This window comes from Panthera uncia, chromosome A2 (assembly GCF_023721935.1).
Source record: "Panthera uncia isolate 11264 chromosome A2, Puncia_PCG_1.0, whole genome shotgun sequence".
Lineage (NCBI taxonomy): Eukaryota > Metazoa > Chordata > Mammalia > Carnivora > Felidae > Panthera > Panthera uncia.
Genome location: NC_064816.1, coordinates 141,249,621 through 141,273,740, shown reverse-complemented (window position 1 = coordinate 141,273,740; position 24,120 = coordinate 141,249,621). Strand labels below are relative to the sequence as shown.

Sequence of the window (24,120 nt, the reverse complement as noted above, 5' to 3'; positions counted from 1 at the left end):
CATAGTTTCCAGCATCTACCTTTTCTCTTATTCTGTGTTCCTTCACACGGGCCTCCTCAGAAGCTGTCTGTCCTTTCAGTCAGTCCTAGGACAAGCTTCATTTCTGAGAAGAATTGTAACACAGATCTCCAGGGCATTCTGCTCTTACTGTCTTTGGTTATTTGCCTGGCTTCATTCATGAAGCTCTCATCTTTCTGTTACGGCAACGGATTCAACATTGTTCTCTGGCCATGAAAGGCCCCCCTCACTCCCTCTCCTCATCACCCAATGTTAGTCGTCCTTTCTGCTAACGTTAATAGATTGCTACCAGTGGTTTTACTGGATGGAGTTCACCTTAGATGCCCTATAACCTCTCCTTGTTATCAACCAAATTATTTAATTAAAATTTTGTCACAGAAGTTTCAGAAACATTCTACTAATACCATTCTTATTTGCTTCCTTAATCTGTCTCTCTGTGTCTCTTACTTAAGTGTCTTATGTCTTTACTTGTACATAAAATCCAACCAGTTTGCCCCAGGCTGTGATTATACCCTTGTTCCTGATGGTTTCCTTACCTCTGTTCATTTGCCTGTAGCCTCCCTGCTTAATCAGAACCAAACTGGGGTTCGTATAATCCTGTGTTACTCAGTGTCCACCCTGCCTCTCCATTCTTATTTGATCACGACCTCTGTCCCTACCATAATCCCATCTCTGACCCATTCTAGGTCTGTGTTAGCTTCCGCTTTCTTCCTCCTTCCCTTTCTCCTGCAGAAAACCCTACCTTGATTTAACCACAATCATTCTTTGATCAATCCCCTATTGCACTGAAATAATTCTGTGGTGTTGATAGGTACACTTTTCTCTATGGGTCAGCCCGCCGCCATCATCTGTTTTCAGCACGCTCTCTGAATTCAGACCTGCTCTTCACAGGATTCCCACCACTGGCTTTAGTTATTTCTAACATTCCAATCTCGACTGCCTCAGCTCACCAGAGCCTGTTGGAAAATATCTGGTCTCCTTCATTTGAAATACATGGTATTTCAAATAAGTTCCTAAGCAAATTCTCCTCCAGCACCTAGGCATTAGCGTATCTCTTAACCATTGCCAACTGCCCCATGGCCTTTCTGGCCTTTTGTTTGTGTCTTCCTTTGCTTGCCCGACTCTTTTGCAGCCTTGGAGATCCTATTAAAACTGTCGCGTCCCTTCAAATTTTTGATTTCCCCAGGCTGTTAATCCTGCACTCCCACACAGCCCGTTAAAACTTAAAGAACCTACGGGCACTGAGTTGCAGCGTCACAGGCATGTAAGGAGACCTCTCTCTCTCTCTCTCTCTCTCACACACACACACACACACACCTAGTTAACTCCTAGCCAATCCACTCTTGGAGAAAGAGGTCATGACTCCAATCTGACATGTTTGTTTACACCTTTATGTGGAATGTCAGCGTGTATTGGCATTTACTACATACTTGGCGGGAAAGAGGGAGTTCAAAGACTGAGCAGAGAGGTCAAAGTCCCATTACCCAGATTGTCACAGATGGTCTTTCCATCTGAGTCTCTTCTTTCCTGCCCTTCCTATCCCCCAAATAACTCTCACTCCCCAATTTCTAGTATTTTTTGTACCTATAGGCCTTTTTCAAACCATGGATTAAATCCTTAAATGCCTTTTCATCCATACTTAATAAATCACCCCCTCTTCCAACAGTTCAGAAAATCCCATCTTCTTCACGAAGACTTCCCTTTCCAAAAATGTGTCCCCCTACCTCCATTTCTTTCTGAATTTACGAGTCATCCCCAAACATATAATGGCCCACTTGCTTTTCCATTTTAAGACACTGACTTTGCCAGTACTGGAACCTCATTACTGACCTATACTGTAGGTTGAAAGTTGACCTAAAGCAAGTTCATTCTGGTGTCCTGTGGACCCCCTGTTGGTCCGCAGTCTAAAGATACAATATTGAGAGACTCTGGTGTACTTAGTGTTAATTTAATGACCTGTGTGCTTTTTGCTTTTTTTTTTTTTTTTTTTGCTTTGTCAGCTCCTAAAAGTAACGGTTCTCACATTTTTCAACTTGTAGACCCTTTTGACAGGCCTGGCAAAAAAAGTCCCCAGTTATCCCCCCTGCCACTTTCTTTATACAGATACGAAGACGTTTTTGCCCAGGTCGTCTTTTCTGTACTTTTCGACAGGAAAGGTGTGGTCTATGTACGGCGGGGAATGGTTTTTAAAATCATTCTGTGAGACTGCCTTTTGGCCAGGCCGCAGGCTGCTTTGGGGGCCACCAGCCGTAACAATACAGAACACAGCGCTGCGTACGGACGGAGGCCCTGGGCTTGCACTGCCCCTGACGCAGGCTTGCCTTCTCTTCCACCCCAGCTGCAGGCACCTTTAGCTGCACCATGAAGTTTACCGTCCGGGACTGCGACCCTGACACCGGGGTTCCAGCTGAGGAGGGGTATGATGATGAGTACGTGGTGAGTCTTCCCGGCACAGAGATTCACTCTGACACCCTCGCACCACCCAGTGACCTCTGCCTGCAGAGAACATTTTGCTGGCGGCACCTGACATGAACCTACGGGCTTTTATTCTCAAACAGGTCACAACCGAGGAGGACCTGGGCCAGTCCTCCTCTGTGACAGGAGTGTGTCTTGCCAAAGAGAATTCCGATTTACCCCTTAGTGACGGATTGAAAACAAAACTCACTTTGTTAGGTCTTTAAAAATAGGGGTGATTAAGAGATGAAAACGCTTACGCAATTTGCCTGGAGATCAAGGAGTTTTACGTGAAGGATTGGGTTTTTCCGTTTTTGTTTAGCAGCTTTTAGTTTGCTTGTAACGTAGCCACAGCATGAAATGAAAAGCCCTCAGAGAACGTAGGGAAAAAGCTTAAAAAGTATCGACCTGCTGGCGAACGTGAAGTTCAGAAGGTCGTCAAGTTCAGAAGGTGCGGCAACCTGACTTCTTTGTACCCCGGGGCTATAGGCGTGGCTCGGAATACAGCTCCCGCCAGGTGACCTGTTTTCTTGCTTTCCTTTGCGAAGGCATATGCGGGTAGATTTATCCAGACCACGGAACTTAAACTACTTTAGTGGTAGAGTTTATCCTAGGCTCCTGCAAAGGATATAACGCGGAATGATGAAAGCATGCTAATTAGTCCCGTCGGCCTGGGCTGCGTACCGGAGGGCCTTCATTTACTGACCCCTGCTTGTTACCTACTAGCTGGAAGATCTCGAAGTGACTGTGTCTGACCATATTCAGAAAGTCCTCAAGCCCAACTTTGCTGCTGCCTGGGAAGAGGTGGGAGACACCTTTGAGAAAGAGGAGACCTTTGCCCTCAGTTCTACCAAAACTCTCCAAGGTGAGAACAATTTTGCTCTCGGTGTATTGCAGTATAAAACCTAATAGGCCTACTTATTATTCCACAGTAACTCTTTAAATATCTCGTAACCTGTTTCACTGCCAAGGCCAGGATCCCGTCTGCATCATCTAATGGAATCAACCGGGCTCTAGTCTGGTAGCCTCCCTCCACGGGGCACCCCTTCCATCCCCAGCACGTGCAGGGGCAGACCCCCAGGCTGAGCCTTCCTGACCCTCTTGTATCTTCTCAACACAGAAGCTGTCAACAACATCATCACGTTTCTGGGCATGCAGCCATGTGAGAGGTCAGACAAAGTACCTGAGAACAAGAATTCCCATTCCCTCTATCTGGCAGGTAAGAAACCTCCATCAGAGTCTCCCTGTGTATGGTCGCAAAATAGGAGGGGGTGTGCAGGGGCATCTCGTGCCCTGCTACGGTTCCATTATCCCATTATGAGTTATAATTTGAAGGCCTGTTCATATGAATAATTTGTTTTAGCTGTTTAATTATTTGCGTATCCTTAACGTTGTTCTCTGAAGAAGTAAATTTGGCCTCAAACACTTAAATCTCTCCCGCACATACCAATGCTACCACTTCCCCACCTTTGAGTACTCCAAATCAGTATTATTGAGTACCTCCTATGTGCCTGGTATCACGGAAATATAAAAGATTGCTTAGAATTTGTCCACAAGATTCAATTCTCACCGTAAACACAAATCTCTAGAAAAGCTAAACTAAACTAATAGGAAATGCAAGCAGAGCACGATATAGTTCATTATTCAGAGCTTCTTGTGAGTTCTTAAGCCAGTTTTCCTTGCTTTTTTCTCTCAGGTGTATACAGAGGTGGCTATGATTTATTGGTGAGGTCCAGGCTGGCCTTAGCAGACGGAGTGACCATGCAGGTGACTGTCAGAAGCAAAGAGGGAACACCTGTAGATGTTATCTTGGCTTCTGTTGGATAAATTGTCACTGGGCAATGAATGAAGTCGATGGCACAGTTCACTGTCAGTGGGCTTTTAGACTAGTGGCATGAATTTCCCGGAATTAGACTTTTAAGGATTAATGTTCTTTGGAGAAGCAAATTAAACATTTGGCCCCGAGCCAGCAGATCAAGCAAATATCTGTTCTTGTGCATGTAAATTTCTTTTTTCTTTTCTTTTTTTTTTTTTTTTAAATTAACACTGGGTCAACTTTGGTATGATAGTACAGCTTTGGGTGATGTTGCAAATCAAATACTATCCTGTACCCCAGCTGCTTAACTTCATCACATTCTTTAATCTAATGTGTGTCTGAAAGCTCCTGACAATGTTGGAAAGCTTTTATCCCAGAGGGGTGGTGGGGGAGGGGAAGCCGGAGTCCACTTTTGTCAAAATTCATTTTTATTAATAGAAAATAAACACTTATTCCAGTTTCAGTCGTTATACTTCAAGTTGCTAATAAAAAAAAAAAAAGAATTTAAAATAATCACTCAATCATCCTGTTTTGACTAAGACAGTGAAGCTGTGGCTTAAAAAAAACGTATTCAGCACCGTTTGCGCATAGGCCTTTCAGAATTTGTTCTTAAAGTTTCAGAACTTTCCTGTCTACAAAGTACAGGAATTACTGAGCTACAAGAGGAAGCTTCTCTAGGACAACCAACGAGAAGTTAAGTAATCGTCATAAAAGGAATCCATGTACATTCAGCACGGTAACTTGGACTATACAACGATCCCCTCCCCTCCAGCTCAGGAGGGACATGCTTCTAAGCACTGAGGTATGAAGAGTCAGACTGTTATTTGCTGTTAGAATTAGCTAATAACAGTAAATCTCTGGCAAGGATGCTACTGGTCCTTAACATCCTGTGATTTTTAGGAAATTCTGTAAATAGTTTGGGTTTAATTCAGTTTACTCAGAAATGAAACCTGTTGAATAAGGTTCACTACTCTGCCAGAGTATCTGCTGGTTTAGTATCCTTATAAAATACATATAATACGTGCAGGTAAATCATAGTATTAAAGTATACTTAGAATACTGCATATTCAAACCAAAACCTAGGTCAACAAAATGCCTATCATTAAAAGCAGCTGATGGAACGAAATCCAAAGTTATGACAAGGGAGACTCACTCTCACTAAGCCGTGTTGCTTAGAGAAGTTATGAAAGCATGTGCCCTTACGGCCATTTGAGGACAGGTAAGGAGACCCCCCCTCTCCTCATTCTTTACCATAGGATTCCAACCGAGGATGGGCCAGAAATTAGCATTTCTAAACATTCCAGAAAAGTCCACAGAATTGTCAGAAAGACTTTAAAAATGTCTGTCTTTCTGAATCTGTGAGTAGTCATGCTCATCAGAATTTTCTGATAGCACAAAGACAAAGGCAAGTCCATACACTCGCTCAGATGTTAGAAGAATGGGAGGTGGACTGTTCGGGCCATCCTTAGCCAGAGCTTCCGTGGGCTTTTTACTATATGCTGATCACAAGTGAGTCAGGTGGACTTTTGTGAGAGAATAGCGTTTGGTGGCCAGGACCTCTTTTGGGCATTTCTTTCTAAGTGGAATACACAACAGGTAAGGGAGTAGGGGAGGTAATACAGGGAAGCTACTCTTTCCAGCTCAGAAGGAGTTGATGAAGCCCATATATGCATTCAAGAAGCCCATGGGATCCTCTAGCTGTGGATAGTGGCTAATGTGGTCATCCAGAATCGACACTGTGGACCGCGGCAGCGTTTTCCTAGTGGAAGAGAACAGCATGTAGGTGAACTTGAGGCTGGAGGGAGGGGAGGGATGCAAGCCAGTGGGCAGCCCCAGTAAATGCCCTTACGGACATACCACACTGGAAGGAACCAACAAAGAGCTTATTCACCTTCTACTTTGGAATTGTATCTTAGGCGGGTAAACCTGCCAATTCCATTTATGACATAAGCAGACTAGTTCTTAACTGTTCATAACCCAACAGACAACAACTTGAAAATATAACACTTTGCAACACCTGCCCAGGCAGGATGACTTCCAGCTCCTTAGAGAAGCATGAGGCATCAAACGAGTGGGCCATTCAGAAACTAACCGTCCAAGTAAAGATAACAAAAGGCCTTCCTTAACCCTGGCCGGAGATGGGGCGGGGCGGGGGGGGGGGGGCATTCTGTTTAGAATTAAATGTACACTATTTACTACTGGGTTGTTTCTGCTAGGCCGTGTGAAGGTATGGGACAGTCTCATGTGACATAATCAAGATTTCGTATTCCAACACCTTCTGAGTAAGTTAAGCACCTAGAGAAAATAACAACCAAGGAGAAGGCACTTTTCCACAGTGAACTCTTCTCAAGCTCTCCTTACAGTCTGCTCAGCTGAGGTCGAGGAGTTTTACAGTCAGACTAAAGCAAACATTTAAAACAGATCTACTTCCGTTCCTTGGTTCACATGACAGCTTTTTCGTACCTGTACACCTAGGAGCATGTGGTAGCCATGACAGTGAAAACAGGCCATGTAAATCAAGACAACGTAAACCTGAATTTTTTCATCTTTCCGTTTACGAAAGTAAGATTCCCCAGTTCATCTTTTTATGTGTTTCCTAGATGAACAGCCAGTGAGGGCAGAGACAGTGGCTATCCTGTTCACCACTGTCGCCAGGAACAAAACAAAGACCCCTGAGGGAGACTCACCTGTACAGCTCCAAAAACTCTGGATAGGGGTTTACGGGATCCAGTGGCCCATAGATAAAATGAACTAGGAAAGAGAAGAGGAGTGATTTGATTACTAAAGGTCTCAAATGTACTCTCCTACCCCTTCAAAAAAATTGTTTTTCCAGTCTTCATTGAGAAATAATGGACATACGTCACTATTTAAGTTTAAAGCATACATACATCATGACGATTTGGTGTATGTATTTTGTGAAATGATTACTGAGACAAGTTAACGTCTACCTCGTATAGATACGATGAAAAAGAAAAAAAAAATTCTTGTGATGAGAACTCTTAGGATCTACTCTCTCAACAACTTTCTTGTTGGCTGTAGTCATTATGTTGTTCGTCACATCCCTAGTACTTACTCGTAAGTGGAAGTCTGTACATTTTGACTACTTTCCTCCAGCTTCTCCCTCACCCCACCTCTGGTAACCACAGATCCAATCTCTTGTCCTCTGGGTGTGGGGGAGTTTTTTTTAAATTCCACAGTGTGATCTCCGTAAGTGAGATCATACAGTATCTGTCTTTCTGTCTGACTTCTCTCATTTAGCATAATGCCTTATAGGTTCATCCACGTTGTCACAAATAGGAAGATTGCCTTATGGCTGAATAGTGCCCACTGTATACATACATATATATCACAGCTTTTTTATCCATTCATTGCTAGATGGGCACGCAGGCTGTTTCCATGTCTTGGCTATCATAAACAACGCAGCTATGAACACAGGGGTGCAGAAACCTTTTCAACTTAAGTGTTTTCATTTCCTCTGGATGTATTCCCAGGAGTGGAGTTGCCAGATCGTATGGTGGTTCTGTTTTCATTTTTTTGAGGAGCCTCCATACTGTTTTCCACCGTGGCCGTCCCCACTTACAATCCCACCACCACTGCACAAGGGCTCCCTTGCTTCCAAATCCACACCAACACTTACTGTCTCTTGTCTTTTTGCTGATGGCCATTCTAACAGGTGTGAGGTGATACCTCATTCTGGTTTTAATTTGCATTTCCCTAATGACTAGTGATGTTGAACTCTTTTCATGTACCTGTTGGCCTTTCCTATACCTTCTTTGCAGGAGTATCTACTCGCGTCCTTTGCCCAGTTTTTAATCGGCTTATTTGTTTCTTTGCTATTGAGTATACACATTCTTCATTCATTTTGGATGTTAACCTCTTGTCAGATACATGGTTTGTAAACATTTTTCCCATTTGTTGGTTTCTTTACCTATACAGAGCTTTTGTAGTTTGATGAAGTCCCACTTGTTTATTTTTTGTCTCTAAATATCTTTTTTAAAAAAATTTTTATGCTTAGGGGTGCCTGGGTGGCTCAGTCAGTCAAGCGGCCGACTCTTGATTTCCGCTTGGTTTGTGAGTTTGAGCCCCGTGTCGGGCTCCGTGCTCACTGCGTAGAGCCTGCTTCCACCCCTCTTTCTGGCCCTCTCCCGCGCAGGCTCTCCCTCCCTCTCTCTCAAAAATAAATGTTAAAACAAATTTTTTTTTTAATGTTATGCTTAGAAAATCTAGCTTCTTTTAATGAGTAGGTTATAAGGAGCTCCTGGGAGTAAGCCTAACAGTTAGTCCGTTTGGGACAGTTCTCCTGTACACAGCCATTCAGTCCCTCCTCCAGCTCTTCTGTGCCTGGACCGAGGGGACTAAGCCACACTGTGCATGTCCTCCTCCTATGAATCCAGGATACCATCATTATTTAGGGCCCTCTCTTCAGTTATAACTGACCGCTGACGTTTTAAATCTTGGGCACCAGCTACTATGGATGAGACACTGCACTGAGTTTTTTCTTTTTAAATCTATAAGAACGAACAGACACGTGAGCCCAAGACACCTCCAGCCTCTCAATTAGTATCTAAACCGCCTTCTGTTGCGGCACTTCGGCATTTGACGTGGCGGCCGCTGACGAGGCCCAACACGAGAGCCGGCCCAACTCCCACTCCTGACAGTGACCCCAGCTACCTCTGCAGTGGCATCTCCCTGTTTTCCACACTTCGCTCTACAACTCGTGTCACTGGTGTCCAGATGCTGGGAGTAGGGCCTGCCAGGTTAAATAAGAGATGCCCAGTTAAATGTAATTTCAGGTAAGAAATGATTTTTTTTTTTTGGGGGGGGGGGTATAAAGATGTCAAAATACCGCAAAGCACATACTTATTCTAAAGTACTTGCCGTTTATATGAAATTCAAATTTAGCTGGGTGTCTTGTATGTGTATTTGCTAAATCTGGCAATTATTTTAGCTCCATAGTCCCTCAGTATTCCTATCAAAACGTAATACAGAAATACTCACTGGGAATAGTTACAGAAGCAAGAGCTCCCACCCAGCGTCTTCTAAACTTCTTCCTCTGGTTGATGTACTGTAAGAGACTACAGGACAGGTAAGTCAGCAAGAGTAGGACAAGAAATCTTTACTGTTACAGGAAGGCAAAGGCATCCCAAAACGAAAGCCGCTACATTCTCACTTGAACGCGGCCTGAGGATGCTTTGTACAAGACAGAGAGCTCTCCCTCTCAGTCCCTGCTGCAATGGAAAAGATACGAAAAAGGAAGAGACTTGTACTTTGAGAGGTAGCTCCTTTCACAACTGTGATTAGACATTTTGAAGCATTTTAATATTAACAAAAAGCCCAAAGTAGGATTTGCTAAACTCAATTGGCCAGTTACTGATTTAGCATTAGAATTTGCAGCTGTTTATCTAAACTCCGTACCACATGCCTTCTGCTCAGGGCTCACTATTCTCCACTTCTTCCTTCTCAGCGCAGGACTTTCTCGTTTGCCTCACAGACCATAACCGACCCCCTCGTGAGAGGGAACAAGCTAGCGAGGAACAGAACGAGGAATCCTACAGCTTTGCCCACTTGCCAAAAACAGAGCTTCTCTGGAAACCAAAAGAAAGTGTTGTTATTTCTTACCTGTCGATGACTAAGTTTCCATCATTGTTGCGGATCCCTGCCCACATGTCCCACAGCTCACTCTCAGAGGGGCGGGTGTACGGCCCGAAGACTGGGGTGAGACTGAAAGAGCCCGAAAGAGCAGAAAGACACAGGTGAACGTTAAAGAATCCAGAATGTTAAATATGACTGGAACCTCACAGGTCACAGAGTCTGACCCTTAACTGATTTGTGAATCCCTTCTACCGCTTCCCTGGCAAATGGCCAACATCTGTGTTTTAAAATCTCAAACCCTGGCCCAGAATTTTAATGGCAACTTTTCACTACATTGTTCCCAGGCTATAGCGAATCAATAATGACTTACCCTCGGGAGAATACAAAGAAGTTCATCAATCGTGTCAGGATGGGTGACAGCACGCCTCCATCTTTGAGGAGCTGTAGGTAAAGAGGTAAAAATCAGGAATTTAGAGAAAGAAAACCACTAACCAGGACAGAAGTTTCATATTAGGAATTTAAAAAGGACTTAAGCCAAATGTCCTTCTACTGAAACATTTCCTTACTGGCTTTTCACTTCTGTTTTGCCTACCTGCTCTCTCATGGAAGGCAAACCTATTTGTGGTTCCCTTTAAGATTACCTTTCTACGCTTCACGAAATCCCTAAGATTTCTAACTGATGTATTCAACTTTAGGATCTGATCTGTTCAGACAACATGCTGACACAAATCTCTAGATAGCTGTATTTCTCCAAGTATTTGTTGATCTCTTCTTCTCAGAAAGGAGGCTTTACCTAGAAACTGCTTCCATTGCTGTATCTGCGGATACAGAAGGAAAAAACTAACTTTATTAATGTAAATTCCTGAGGAGAGCATTTTAACTACAGCCCATTACAGTAGGTATGGCCCTTATAAAGGTCCTAGCATTATTTATGTTGGTATAAATCTTAAAAACTCAAGATTTTGGGGGCGCCTGGGTGGCTCAGTCGGTTAAGCGGCCGACTTCGGCTCAGGTCACGATCTCGCGGTCCGTGAGTTCGAGCCCCGCGTCAGGCTCTGTGCTGACAGCTCAGAGCCTGGAGCCTGTTTCAGATTCTGTGTCCCCCTCTCTCTCTGACCCTCCCCCGTTCATGCTCTGTCTCTCTCTGTCTCAAAAATAAATAAACGTTAAAAAAAAAACCAACACTCAAAATTTTGTCACTGGAGTAGCCAACCTTTTGGAGTAGGAGAGGACGGTGAGTCTCAGGAAATATACCTATAGGAGAAGAAGAGACTCATGTTAGTTATTTACCAACAATTTTAAGTCAAACACAGGCTCATTATTGGAGACTATCTCCCGATTTACTGTTACATTTGGGGCCTTTATTGCCAGAAACGATAAAATAAACAAAACTTAGTTCTTTCATCTAATTACTTCTCCAGGGAATTCTCTGTTTAACAGGTCAGATTCTGTCCTGCTGGGATTACTTTCCCCATTGTAAGAGTAGAGAAACAGGGGAAAGCTAATGTATGTGATCATCCATAAAGCTGACTGAGCCTGACTTCCCTTGGCCTTTCTTTCCATTCTTCACAGTACCCAGTATTGTTAGTGATTTGGGCTACAAAAGAAACCAGTGGTTTTTTTTCAGGAACTGTAGGTCCCTGGGACGGGGGGGCGGGGAACCAAAAAACCTAGAGTTTCCTTTTCCATTTTTCTCCACAGTCAATGAGAGAAAGCCATGAGCATCACTGATAAAGGGAGAGACTCCCGTCCGAATCTGCCCTTCTGGTATTCAGGGGACATCTGGATATTCATGGACTTACAAGTCAGGCTCAATGGCACACAAGGAAAAAGAACCCCCTCCAAAAGAGTGAAGCAAAGGTTCAGTAATTTCTAAGTGAAACCTGGCATTACCATCAATTAAGAGTTTTTGGGGGGCGCTGGGGTGGCTCAGTCAGTTGAGCATCTGACTCTGGATTTCAGCTCAGGTCATGATCTCACTGTTTGTGAGATGGAGCTCTGCATTGTCAACCACGGAGCCTGCTTGGGGTTCTCTTTCCAAAATAAATAAAAATAAACATTTTTTGAAAGATTAAGAGTTTCTGGAACAAACCACAGGGTATCAGGAGCGCCTGTGGTTCCATCACAACTATCTGCATAACCCACTGCAGCCAGTGCTCTCCTCACGACCAACCGTGGTTGTTGCTAGACCTCCCCACAGATCTTGCTGCACGATGCATTTACAAAGAAACACGTGTTACTGTAATGCAGCTTTCTATTAGCTGTTTGTCGATACGATTAGTTTCTTTCGTGATCCTATTTGTTTTATTTTCTATGTTTAAAAACATTCTGAGAAAGGGTCAATAAATCTCATTAGAGATTTCGTAGTTCGTGGCATAAGAAAGGTCAAGATCCTCTGGTGTAATTATGTCTGCCTGCAGTATCATGAGATTACTGTTTAGATGTCGACATGATATCTACATGTGGCCCTTTGAGGCTACACCTCACTTTCCACCCACCACCACGGCAGTTACCTCCATTTGACAGACAGAGACTCTTTATGGTAAGCCGGCCAGATCGATTCTGCTTGAACCTAGAAATGGGTGAGGGAAACACACATCTAACTCAGTGGACACACACCAATGCAGCAGCCGAAGACAAACTCCCAAGAGGGAGAAGGACTAGAAAGAATCCAGGAACAATTTATTTTTCCCAGCATTTTAAACCAGTGATACCTGTGAGCAGTACTGAAGTCTATGACCTCACTGACCTATAGAGCAGCTCCTGAGCAACGATATCTCCATAGTCATGAGACAAAAGGTTGATCCTGCGGTTCTGGAGCCCCAGGTGCCGCAAAAGAGCCTCCACAATGCTGGCCTGCTCAAATATGGAATAGTGATGTGGTCTCTAAGGGGAAGAAAGCCCAGATATACAGGATGACGTCATGAGTGCTGATCTGTCTGCCAGCCTGACCCTCTGTTGTCCCAACACCACCCCTCCACCAAAAAAAAACACTGGTCCCATCTAGATGCCGCTTACCGGTTTGTCACTGAAGCCAAAGCCCAAGAAATCAAGGGCGATCACTCGATGAAACCTTAGGGTCAGACCTTCCCAAATCTACAAGAACGAAAAAGAGGATCTGGATTTTGTAATCCTGCGCCTCTGCTCTTCCAACCTACAGTACAAGAGCTTCATCCCCATCTTGACTTAACAAACAAACTTTGATAAAAAATCTCATGAAACCACCACAGGCCCACAGATGATCCTCTTGGTTTACTCGTAATCTCCATTCAGGGAAAAACTCGAGCATTTTTAACTTGTCAATGATCCTTTCCAGATCACCAAAGGGTTTTTTACTCTCTTACAGTACATGAGAAACAGTTCTACATTTAATCCTGTTTTATTAAGCAATTCAAATAGCTAAGAACCTTGCAGTCCTCATAACACAGTCCTTGATTTTGGATTTTTAAAGATATAGTAGGATCTAGAAATCTGATTTCATTACCTTGTACCAATCATAGCTGGATGTTGGAAAGCCATGCAAAAGCACAACTATCTCAGGACTTCCAACCACACCCACAGAGTCTGGGGAAAAGGAAAGAAATCAGTTAGGCTGGCTGCCTTAAAAAATAATCTTGAAAATATTAAAATCTACATAATCTGGCATAAAGGACAAGAAACCCTGCCTAAATTAATGAAATAAAAATAAATTCATTTTTAAAATGCAAGCTTACTGCTTTACGTAAAAACAGGCATTTGATGATTCTCTTTTCATCTGTATATTAAAAACTTGTCAATAGCACACTTTATATGAAAATACTTGAAGGCAATCTGCTTAATTTCACTTAGGTTTTTTAAAGTATTTCCCCATTTCTTTATATTACCAATATGTAAATTGTTTTTCACAGTAAAAAGTAAACTTGCACAGTTAGAAGTATACCATCACAACATAAACACTACAGATTTTTTTGTACCTTATTAATGGCCTCACAAAAATTCTCTGAAATATAGCAACTCTTCCTCAACCTGGTGAACACCTTAGTTTATCCTATTTGTCCAGCACTTTTATTTCCCCCAGGGGAGACCCAATCCAGTATCAAAAGCATACTGCTCAAACTATTAAAAGTTCTAACAAGTATAAAGAAATATTAATACAGACATGAACATTTTTTAATGCACAGGCATCTTTTAAATTAGTCAAACATTTAAACAGGGAAAGGTCTTGTTAAAAGTATTAGATTTAAAATGGACACATTCATGCATACTGCCAGTGGCATGAGATTTGAGAAGGTTTGCAAAAATAATTTAATCAAAAGCAATTAAAAATATTCTTGAGAATTAAAGAAAAATTCTTGAGAATCCATGCAAATAAAATCATTCCTTTTACAAGTAGTATAGTTTGAAAATATATGGAAAAAATAAATATGTTAAACATATACATGAAGATTTCCCTTCAACATTGACTATGTGAGACATTAAAAAACTAGAAACAATTAAATGACCGGTATAGAGGAAATTATATACTTACTTAATTGAATACAGCAAATGAGAGGAGGTCAGGAGCAATAATGAAAAACGGTTTATGACAAACATTTTTCGTTATTGCTCTTGACCCCCGCCCAAAAGAAATCTTTCCCAATCTTGTTTCGCAATTTCTTTACCTATAAAAGGGGTTAATAGCGCCTATATCCAAGTACTGTTGTAAAGATTAAACGAAATAATGGAGATTGAAAACCTAATCCAATGACTAGCATATGATAATTACTTGACAAGTAGCAGTCATAACAATAATTATCATCAGCAAATTAATTTATACAAGGGTATAAGGCTTAAATCGCATTTAGTTATGCATGCAACGAACAATCTTTATAGAACACAATAAAATGAAATCAGGGACGGAGGGAAACAGAACCAACGGTAGGTCTGCGGAATACCGTTTATATTACCCGACACTAGGGGCGCTCAAAAGAGAAAACCAATATCTATCAATACAAATGAGGCTATGAAGAAAAATTATACTGAAAAGTCAGTTCTACAGAAATTGAAATTAATTCCACCGCCCCCGCCCCCCACCCCCCAGCAGTTTTCTTTGAGCTTCCCTGCTATGGAGTTGATGAGGGGAATTAGTTCATTCCTTCAAGCACACTGCCCAGAAAATGGGGCTTTTCCCCCGCCATCACTGAAGGGCAACAGAGACCAATGGACACAAAATGAGTACCTCAGTGGGACCTATGGGATCTGTACATGCGGGGGGCTCCAACGGCCCTCATCTTACCTTGGTAGAAGATGCGCAGTCCCTTGTAGGTGAAAAATTTGCCTGACGACTTCCAGGAGTGAAGGGCAGGGGAAAGCTGGGGGGGTGGGATATGCAGGTAGGCCGCAAGCAGGGGCACAGCCAGCAGACCCACCTGCACCCACCACTCCCTCATCCTGTAGGAAAACCAGAGACCCGAGGTAAGCAGTCGGACGAACCGCACATGCTTCAACAAGCCCCAGATCGGTAAGATGGGGTGGGAAAACTCTGTACCGTGCAGCGACTGCCTGGCCCTCCATATGACGCACGGCAGAAAGTTTACCCAGAAGAACGTAAGCACACCTCTGCCTGCTACGCAGTCACCATAACTGCTCACCATTCTAGGAAAAAATATATTATTTTAATACGTAATCTTCCCCCTCTCCTTCCCACTTTAATCCCTCAGTGTGCTTCTCCTTCCTCCCATTGTGCTTTTCCCCAGACGAGAAGAGGTTTTTTTTTATGTGAAGTCAAAAGAAGTATTGTGCCCCTTTTCACTGGCTTTTATCAAAGCTTCCCCAGAAAACAGTAATGATTTCCTTCATATTGACACGATAAGCTCTACCCCCCCCAACCAGTAAAGTGTTACATACAGATACACAGATGTAGTTTTTTACTAATGATTTTTTAAAAAGCATGTCGTAGTAGCCTCTGTCCTTAAAGCAGAGAGCCGTTTTTAATTTTTTTACTATTTATCAATTCTCTGACCCCAGTGAAGCCCCACTTGGTACTGCTCTCTCTCGCTCTGTGCTGAGAAACGGCTCCAGGTAAACCGTCTGTGAATGTAGGAACCTCGGTGCACTGCGTATTCCAACATAAGCAGCTTTGTCATGACCCACAGTATCTAATCTCCTGATTGCTCAGGGAAGGAGATTATATTTCTGCTCTACTGGGCAGACTCTTGAGGAAGCTCCCATTTATTTAATTTTTTAGGACTGCTACCTCCCACCCTGCACACACCTCAAAAAACAAAACAAAAAAAAAAAAAGGCAAAGCTCATGCCCAACATCTGGAAATTGCTTTGGTCTCTGGAAAGAAAGGGCTGGCTTGCATACCCAACCTTCTCATGCCCAGGACTTCAAAGGTCCAGGTCAGTCTATCCACAATGATGAGTGCTAAACGGGAATTAGGAATAGTTCTGTTTCTAGCTTATGACTTCGAATAGTCGCCAGGGAAAGAATTAGCAGTAGAATGGAAGTGCTCTCAAAATAACCAGATTGGAAATACTTTCTAAAACTAAAGTTAAGAGTTGTCAAGAAAACAGAGCTTACAAATTAGGGAACCCGATTGTTAAAGCCCCGCTGGAGACAGCTTTGTGCGAGTACACATACCCTTCCACCAATATTACCTGCAGACTGGACACAACCCCTACGCATCACAAACTGATCCAACTCACAAAATGCTTTTTTTTTTTTTTTTTAACTCTAAAATAAATAAGACTGTGGTTCCACAGTGGTTAAAAAAAAAAAAAATCCCTCAAAAAATCTGAGCAGCATCTCTCTTTTTTAGGCATCACTTAGGGCAGTCTTTTTTTTTTTTTTTTTTTCTTCCTCCAAAGTAGCTGTCCATAAAACAGACCCAATGATTTGGTTGCACCTTTCAAGTTAATATTATGATTCCAAAAAGTGCCCGCAAACATGATAATTATCATCACAATTTTCACCCCCATTAATAGTGCAGGCTACAACCCAGTACCTCCTTGAAAAATGAGATGACAAAAGGCATCAGGTTTAGCTATCATTAGCTATCATCTGTCCTGTACTTCAGCTCATACATTTCATCACTGCCACCCCCCGCCCCCTGCAGCCTTCTGCTTGCTCCTCTAGTAGCCCCTCCCTGGCTCTGTGCTGAGTCATTGCAGATATGCGTCTGCTGGAACCCCTGAATGAATGAGATGAAGAAGCCCGGGTTGGGGCGGCTGGTGGGGGGGGGGGGGGGGGGGGGGGGGGGACAACGACCGTATACTTTCCACTCCCGGACACCTCCACCCTCTACACCTCCTCTTTTACTCCAAGAAAGGAAAGAGGCAACCTTTCAGGAAGCCGTTTTCTGGTTTCATACCTCCGTAAAAATGCCTCTAACAACGTTTTAGGATTTTTAGCAGGGAAACAATCTGGCAGTCAGTAGCCAAAACGGGTTAAACATTTTTTGACCAAAACCTCCATTACTTAATGAGCCACGAGTCAAAAGTATAAATCCTGCAAACCCCAGTAGCAAACCTTCTGGAAATTAATAACCTCTACAAGCCTTGAATTCTTCGTCTCATAAAGAGGAAAACATACATTTAAAACCACCAAATTTGCCACCTTAAGGCATCGCGCTGAGACTGTGAACTATTGTGTAAACCAATGCAAACAATTCACGTGTAACATTAGGACAGTTTGGTCAAGTAATCATTTTCGCTTGGCTTCTCATTACTGAAATCCGAAAAATACTTACGCCTCGGTGATACGGTACTGCAAGTTCTAGTCACACCTACGCAGCAACTCACGCCACAGCGATACCAGGGTCTTCAAATCCTAAGTCGCGCCACAACGATACCGGGGTCTAGAAATCCCAAACTGCGCCACAGCAATACCAGGGTCTCGAAATACTAAATCGCGCCAAGATGATGCGGGGGTCTAGAAATCTTAAATCGCGCCAGGGTGACGCCGGGGTCTAAAAATCCTAAATCACGCCAAGGCGACACCAGGGTCTAGACGTTCTAAATCGCGCCAGAGCAATGCCCGGTTTCAAAATCCTAAATCGCATCTGAGCCATACCAAGACCTAGAGCGCCAATCGCGCCAGAGCGAGGCCGGGGTCTAAAAATCCCAGAGTCTTAGGGGTAAAGCCGGGGTCTAAAAACCCTGAATCGCCCTAGGGCGATGCCGCGGTCTAGAAATCTTAAATCGCGCCAGGGTGACGCCGGGGTCCCCAAATCCTAAATGACGCCACGGCAACGTTGGGGTCTACATATCCTAAATCGCATCCGAGCGATACCAGGGTCTAGAAATACCAAATCTGGGAGATCTCCAGCCCGGCACATTCTACTGCGTGCAGGAGTGACATCCCCTCCCAAGTAGGCAGACAGGGCTCAGAGGACAGGCAGGCGCGCCACCCCGCCCCCCCCCCCCCGCCACCAGCCCGGGTGGGGTCTTCCCTCACGGGAGTCGAGGTCCGGTAACCCCGGCACGGACACGCACATCCCCACCAGCTGGCCCGCGCCCTCTCCGGGACGGCGGCTTTGAGCCAGCCACACCCCCTCGCGCCGGCCGCGCGCACCCACCTGCGGAGGCGATCTCGGCGCACCATGGCCGCGTCTTATCCCATGCCGCCCGGCACACGGGATTGGAGCACCGGGCGCCGCAGCACCCGCGCGGCTGGCCAGGGCCGGCCGGCCGGCAAGGCGCAGCCTACAGCCCGCGAGGGCGGCGCCGGCCGCGGCAAGCAGCGAGCGGCCACCCGGGAGTGCGCTGCGGCACTGCCCGAGGCGCGGCTGCCGCAGAGGAAGGACGGAGAGGCGCTGGTTGCCGCGGCAGTGCCGAGCGAGTGGGCACCGACTTTTAGAGCCCACCCGCGCCCCGCCCCTGGTCCGCCCACCGCGCCGCAGTGCCCCTCCCGCCGCAGCCAACGCCTCGCCCCACCAGCCCTCCCCGCAGCCCTGCCGCCGCCGCAGGGATGGAACTTTCTTCTCACGGCAGCTCCTCTAGGGGGCACCTTTAGGGTTGTCGACCCCGCCAGCACTCCGCTGCTCCTTCACAAGCCGCCCCCCCCCCCCCAACTCTGAGCTCCAGGTTCCGCAGCAGAAATTCTCCTCTGGCGAGTTAACGCCACAGGAAAAGGCAGACTCTGAAACCCGAACGTACACCCCCACCCGTGGACCACCACCCACAGGTTCCCCAACCCCAGAGGTGGCCACTCGACCTCAGGTGTGGTGGGGCTCAGGGTGGCCAGCTGTGGTGCCTGCTCTCGGTCTATACCACGCCCGAGGCATGGGTTCCGTCCAGAGCAGTGGTCTTCGAGTGCCCCACACCTCGCAGGTCCCGAGCTGTGGGTAACCATCAAGGACACAACCAAATGTCTGGGAAACAATAAGCTCTTCTGGACCTCCTACCAATCTCATCAGCTAATTCGGGGGGTGGTGGCTAGGAAGCAAAAAGGGCAAAACTTGGGGAGAAGTCTGGGTTCTCTCGCTCAACCGCGGCCATGGCCGCGGCGCCAGGCACGTTTCCTTTGCAGCAGCGCTACGTGGTCCGCATGCCAGAGCCCTGCCGCAGCCCTCTCTCGGCGCCCGCTCCCAGCCAAGGGCCGGTACAGCACCAGAAATAATGATCTTCGCATTCATGCGACTAAAACTCCCCTTTTTTAGAATGCCGACTGAATCACAACGCAAGGACGCCAGTGGTACGGGAAAGAAGGAGGGAATTTTTTTCTTCATCGATAATCCTTTAAAAGGCATATATTATGCCTTTGAAAAGAAAAGTGTAGAGAATCACAGTGTCTGTGTTCATTTTCTGGCTGTAAACTTAAACTCTGACGAACGCACGCGGGCTGCGAGCGAGCCAGGCAGCCCAAGCAGTGCCGGCTCCCTCCAGCGGGGGCGCTGCAGGCCTCTCTTTCCGCTCGCACACGCCCGCGCAGGCCGTTCCGCGGCAGACAGCGCAGCCCAGCACACGAATCGCAAAAGGCCAGTCCCGCCGAGCCCGGCCAAGCCCACCCGGCACCTAACATCGCACAGGGAGCCAGGGGCCGCCAACCAGACATAGGAGGAACCACCACGTATGGGCTATCATCGAAACATGTGGCGCAACCCAGGGTACATTTCTAGTGGGGTCCGATTAACAGGGTCGTGAAAGGGACCTACAATGCGCGCTAAGCGCCGGAAATACGGAGATGAATGCGAAATGGCCCCTGCCACAAGATGCTGACCATCCGGTGGGGAAGACAGACAAGAACCGATGCTGCTTAAATCTTCCCTTTCATTTCCTGGCAACATTTTTTGACAGGTTGGCCCCCTCCCCCTAACATGGAAGGCCCTTAAAGGCCAAGCCCAAGTATTATTCACCTTTTGTATCCCCAGAGCCCGCCACAGTGCCAGCCACAAAGCAGGCCCCTAATAAATACTGCATGAATAAGTACAAGAATTTGAGGGCGCACAGGGGAGGAAGTAATTAAGGGGAGGGGGGCGGGTAGTCTTGAATGATGAATAGACATTTACCAGAGAGACAAAGAGCATTCCAACCAGAGGGGAGGCATTTGCAAAGCACCGGAGGCGCAGGACCGCACAACCTTTGGGGGAAAGCTGCAAGTCCTTTAGGCCTGGTGCCGACAGGCAAAAAATTAGGCTACAAAGAGTATTTCATCCTGAGGAGTTCGGAATTTGTCCTAAAGAAAATGAGAAGCCACAGATGGATGTAAACCCTTTATGGCTTTAATTGGTTACTCACCAAAATATAAATCACTCTCTTGAAAAGTAGAGGATTACCTATTTTAACGACCACCTTTTAAGGACTGAATTAATTACTTAGCAAAATTTAAATCAGTCAACGGAGTAAAGGTTTTCCCATTTTAATGAAGACAACAGTAACAACCTTTGCATTATTTTCTTTTCGAATTCGTCGTCCATAGAACCGTGGAGCCCCACGGATTCCACACTTTCACTCTCACCACACCAGAAGCACCAGCACCCAAGATGAAGGCGGTTTTGTATTTAATGAACTGAATGCTCACAAAGGATCTTATTCTGAAAGCCACAGAACAAGTGGGCAGATAGGAGAAACTGTTGGGGGGAGGGGTGAAGAGGGGACCGAAGATGCTCTGGAAGGCAACAGGAATTCTAAATCGGGCACTCAAGGGAAACGCTCCTGGACAGAGTGGCTAGGAAAAGCTTCCATGGGGAAGGAGGAATCGAGGGTTGAGGACTTCAAACCCGGAACTTGCTTAGGCGAAGAAAACATTCCCATTCGGAAGACCCTCCAGTGCAGAGACAAGGAGTCTGAACACGCAGAGGGTATTATGAGAGATCGGCTTGGCTCAAGCTGGGAATTGGCTTTCCAAAGTTGAGGGAGAAAATGCTAGCGATAATGCCCCAGGAGCCAAAGGGTTAATGAATTTCCTAAATGTGTCCGACTTACTTCCAGAAAGAAGCTTCCTCCACCAGGGAGGATCCGGCTCAAGGTAAAAAACAGTCCAAGCGTCTGAGAAAACATGTAACCGTACATAAATCCAGAGTCTGCCTCCGGCTTGCTCTCGGTACATACACCCTTTCCGTTCTTGGGTGCAGACAACACACTCGACCGACATCCCATGCAGCACACTCCCTTGACCAGTAGCTTATCATGCACTCCTGTCACATTCCAACTCTAAGATGGTCCCACATAATAAGTCCTCGGTTTGTGCAAAAAATAGTGCGGAACGCTCAGCATTCATTGTACAACAGGGGTGTGAGATCAGCAGGGCTGGCGCCGAAAGTTCAATAATCGTATTTTTCTAACCCCAGTCTGAGACCTATACTATGACAGGCACAAGGCTATTTCTGTAGACAACGAGACAGAACTGGGACTTCCACTTTGAAGAGCCACCTATAATTATCGATTCAAATAAATGGAGGAAGTTCAACATGGGAGAAATTTGGTCGAACAGCAGCACATATTAGAGACTTAGGGCTTTAGGTGACAGTCAATCAATGTGATATGGCTCAAAAAATGCCACTGTAGATTGCAGAATGTAATTAGAGAAGTATCCAGGATGAACTAATCCTACTCTATTTTGCTAGTTAGACTTCACAGAAAGTATTTTATTCTGTTTTACAAAGCAATGTAAGAGGCCCATAAACAGGAATGCGTTCAGAGAGGATCACCTAAAACGCATTGCAAATTATGTCACCGAAGGCATAGCCGCTCTCATATTTTAAGCATGGATCTTCACCAATTTATCCCTCATCCTTACAATAACTCCGCGAGATGACTATTTTCGTCCACATCTCGCAGAGAAAGATACAGCGGCTCAGAGCACTGAGTGTTCGTATGTAATGGACTGGGAACTGAACACAGATGTGTCTGGCTCCAAAGCTGGCGTTCTTTCCACCACCCCACACTGCCTCCCTGTTTAAAATAACTGGGCACGTTCAGTTGGAAGAAAAGAAGCCTTGTGGAGTGAGTGGAAGAAGGAAATGTGTTAGCAGTCCTCAAATATTTGTGGAAGCAGCATTAGACATTTTATTCTGTACGGCTCCAATGAGTGCAAATTGTAGAGAAACAGATGTCGATTCAACATCAAGAATTTTCCAACAGTCAGGTCTGTCTAGGGAGACTGAGTGGCTCAGCCATTTGGGGACGTGACAGGTTCCCCATCACTAGGGGCTGGGTAATCCTGTGGCAGGTATGCAAGGTCTGGAAGAATGCATGAATGACCTTTAAGGTTTTCTCCCACCTAACAGGAAACTAAGGATCAGAGAGGTATTGGAACCTGGCCAGGGTGACCCTTCTCCGGAAGGGTCAAATCCACAACTAGGTCTCCCCTAGGTGTCCCTCAGGCCACCACTCTTTGTGCAACGTGATGTTTCAAGCAGAGGGCAAGACAAATTGAAGAAATTATCAACACAGTTACATCAACCGCCCTCTCAGCCAAACTTAATCCATACATCCCCAGAGTGACTGGTTTTTTTTTTCCTCTTCAGGCTCATGTCTGGGTAAAAGTCTTTGGCTGCAGAAAGTTCAAAAGATGTGGTAGAGAAGCATCAAGGCGAATAATCCGTTAGCCAGATAAAACGAACCTAAGTGACAGATAGCTGTTTCTATAGCTTACAATGTCACTGGGCACCCCTAAAGTATCTTTACACACCTCTGTATCACTCCCATAATCCCACACCTGGCGCTGTTCCACTCGTCCGTATCTACAGTCCATCTCCCACACTCACACGGATACATAGGTTGCAGGATTCCAAATAAAATAGTCTCTTGCATTTTTACAGCTCTTTGCCTTCCACGTATATTATTATCTCATCTGATGCTCACCACAGCCCTCTAAGGAAAACAGCTACCTTCTTTCATACAGACAAGCAATTTCCTAGCTGCCTGGGGAAGAGGGGACTGCCACACGTCACTTTTTTCTTTTTTTTCTTTTTTTTTAAACCACTTTCCACATTAGATTATTCCCCCCAGCCTGGATGAGTCAACCCAGAGGCAGGTGTTTCGCTCTTCCTCCATTGCTATCAGCACCTCACACCTTCCTCAGCTGTCCTCCCCCACCAGGCCCTCCAGTGCCCCCGCCCACACCACTCCTGCAGCGCTTCCTCCCGAGTCCCGAGTCCCTGAGTCCCCTTACGACCGCCACACTCGCCTGGCACCGCCCAGGCGGTGGCTCCAACTCCCGGGGCAAACCCCCCTCACGGCGCCCGGTGGCCGCGTCCCCGCACCCCACACTCGCCCAGGCCCGTGTGGCTGCCACCTTCCCGACCACGACCACTACGGCTGTCCCCCGAGTGGGAAGGCACAGCACCCCTCACCCCACCCCCCACCCCCGCTCCGAAAAATTCGAGTCCGGGTTCCCTGGAGGGGCGGTCAAGCCGACTAATGTTGTCAGGGGAGTCACGCCTGGGGGCGAGGGTTGGGGGACTTGTGTGCGTTCCCGTCTGACCCCGAGGCTCTGGGAGGTGACGACCGAGGACCTCGCGCACGTGGCACTTGGGTGGCGCGCACGCCTCGGGCAGCCACCCACGAACCCCAGCGTGGTCCTGCACGCCCCAGCGTATTCTCACGCCGTCCTGGGCCATTGTCACTCAAAGCCTGGCCCCCAGGATGGGTGTGTGCTCCACGCACACTAACCACAGACCCCAGGTGTGGCCACACCCACTCTTCGGGGGGCCGGGAGGGCGAGGGTGGAGGGTCACTGATCGCCCGCCCCGTCTCTTACCTGATTCAGGTAAGACCTGGGCTACAAGACTCCATGTTTGGGGGAAACGGTTGCGCATGCGCTTCCTGTGGCCA

At 46.0% G+C, this 24,120-nt stretch overlaps 2 protein-coding genes across 3 annotated transcripts in view; one reads left to right on the top strand and one right to left on the bottom strand.

The window, feature by feature from the left end:
• Nucleotides 1-4,495, top strand: part of COPG2 (COPI coat complex subunit gamma 2) — an 88,956-nt gene extending 84,461 nt beyond the window's left edge. Inside the window, exons 21-24 of the mRNA XM_049642998.1 lie at nucleotides 2,357-2,454; nucleotides 3,199-3,337; nucleotides 3,593-3,691; nucleotides 4,169-4,495. Coding sequence (XP_049498955.1) covers nucleotides 2,357-2,454; nucleotides 3,199-3,337; nucleotides 3,593-3,691; nucleotides 4,169-4,299 — 467 coding nt within the window. The 3' untranslated portion in view covers nucleotides 4,300-4,495. The remainder of the gene's footprint in view (nucleotides 1-2,356; nucleotides 2,455-3,198; nucleotides 3,338-3,592; nucleotides 3,692-4,168) is intronic.
• A 203-nt stretch (nucleotides 4,496-4,698) lies between these two features.
• Nucleotides 4,699-24,111, bottom strand: MEST (mesoderm specific transcript). 2 transcript variants are annotated; one of them, XM_049643008.1, is made up of 12 exons: nucleotides 24,047-24,111; nucleotides 15,135-15,289; nucleotides 13,365-13,444; nucleotides 12,899-12,976; nucleotides 12,630-12,766; nucleotides 12,394-12,452; nucleotides 11,094-11,134; nucleotides 10,251-10,321; nucleotides 9,908-10,009; nucleotides 9,287-9,363; nucleotides 6,976-7,039; nucleotides 4,699-6,047 (listed from the first exon to the last, which is right to left on the bottom strand). In XM_049643008.1, exons 2-12 carry the CDS (start codon nucleotides 15,286-15,288, stop codon nucleotides 5,930-5,932), a joined length of 981 nt encoding a protein of 326 aa, XP_049498965.1. In that variant the 5' UTR covers nucleotide 15,289; nucleotides 24,047-24,111; the 3' UTR covers nucleotides 4,699-5,929. The 2 variants fall into 2 exon arrangements, with proteins under 2 accessions (XP_049498965.1, XP_049498964.1); XM_049643007.1 differs by lacking the exon at nucleotides 24,047-24,111 and adding an exon at nucleotides 18,420-18,639.
• Nucleotides 24,112-24,120: the final 9 nt, after the last annotated feature.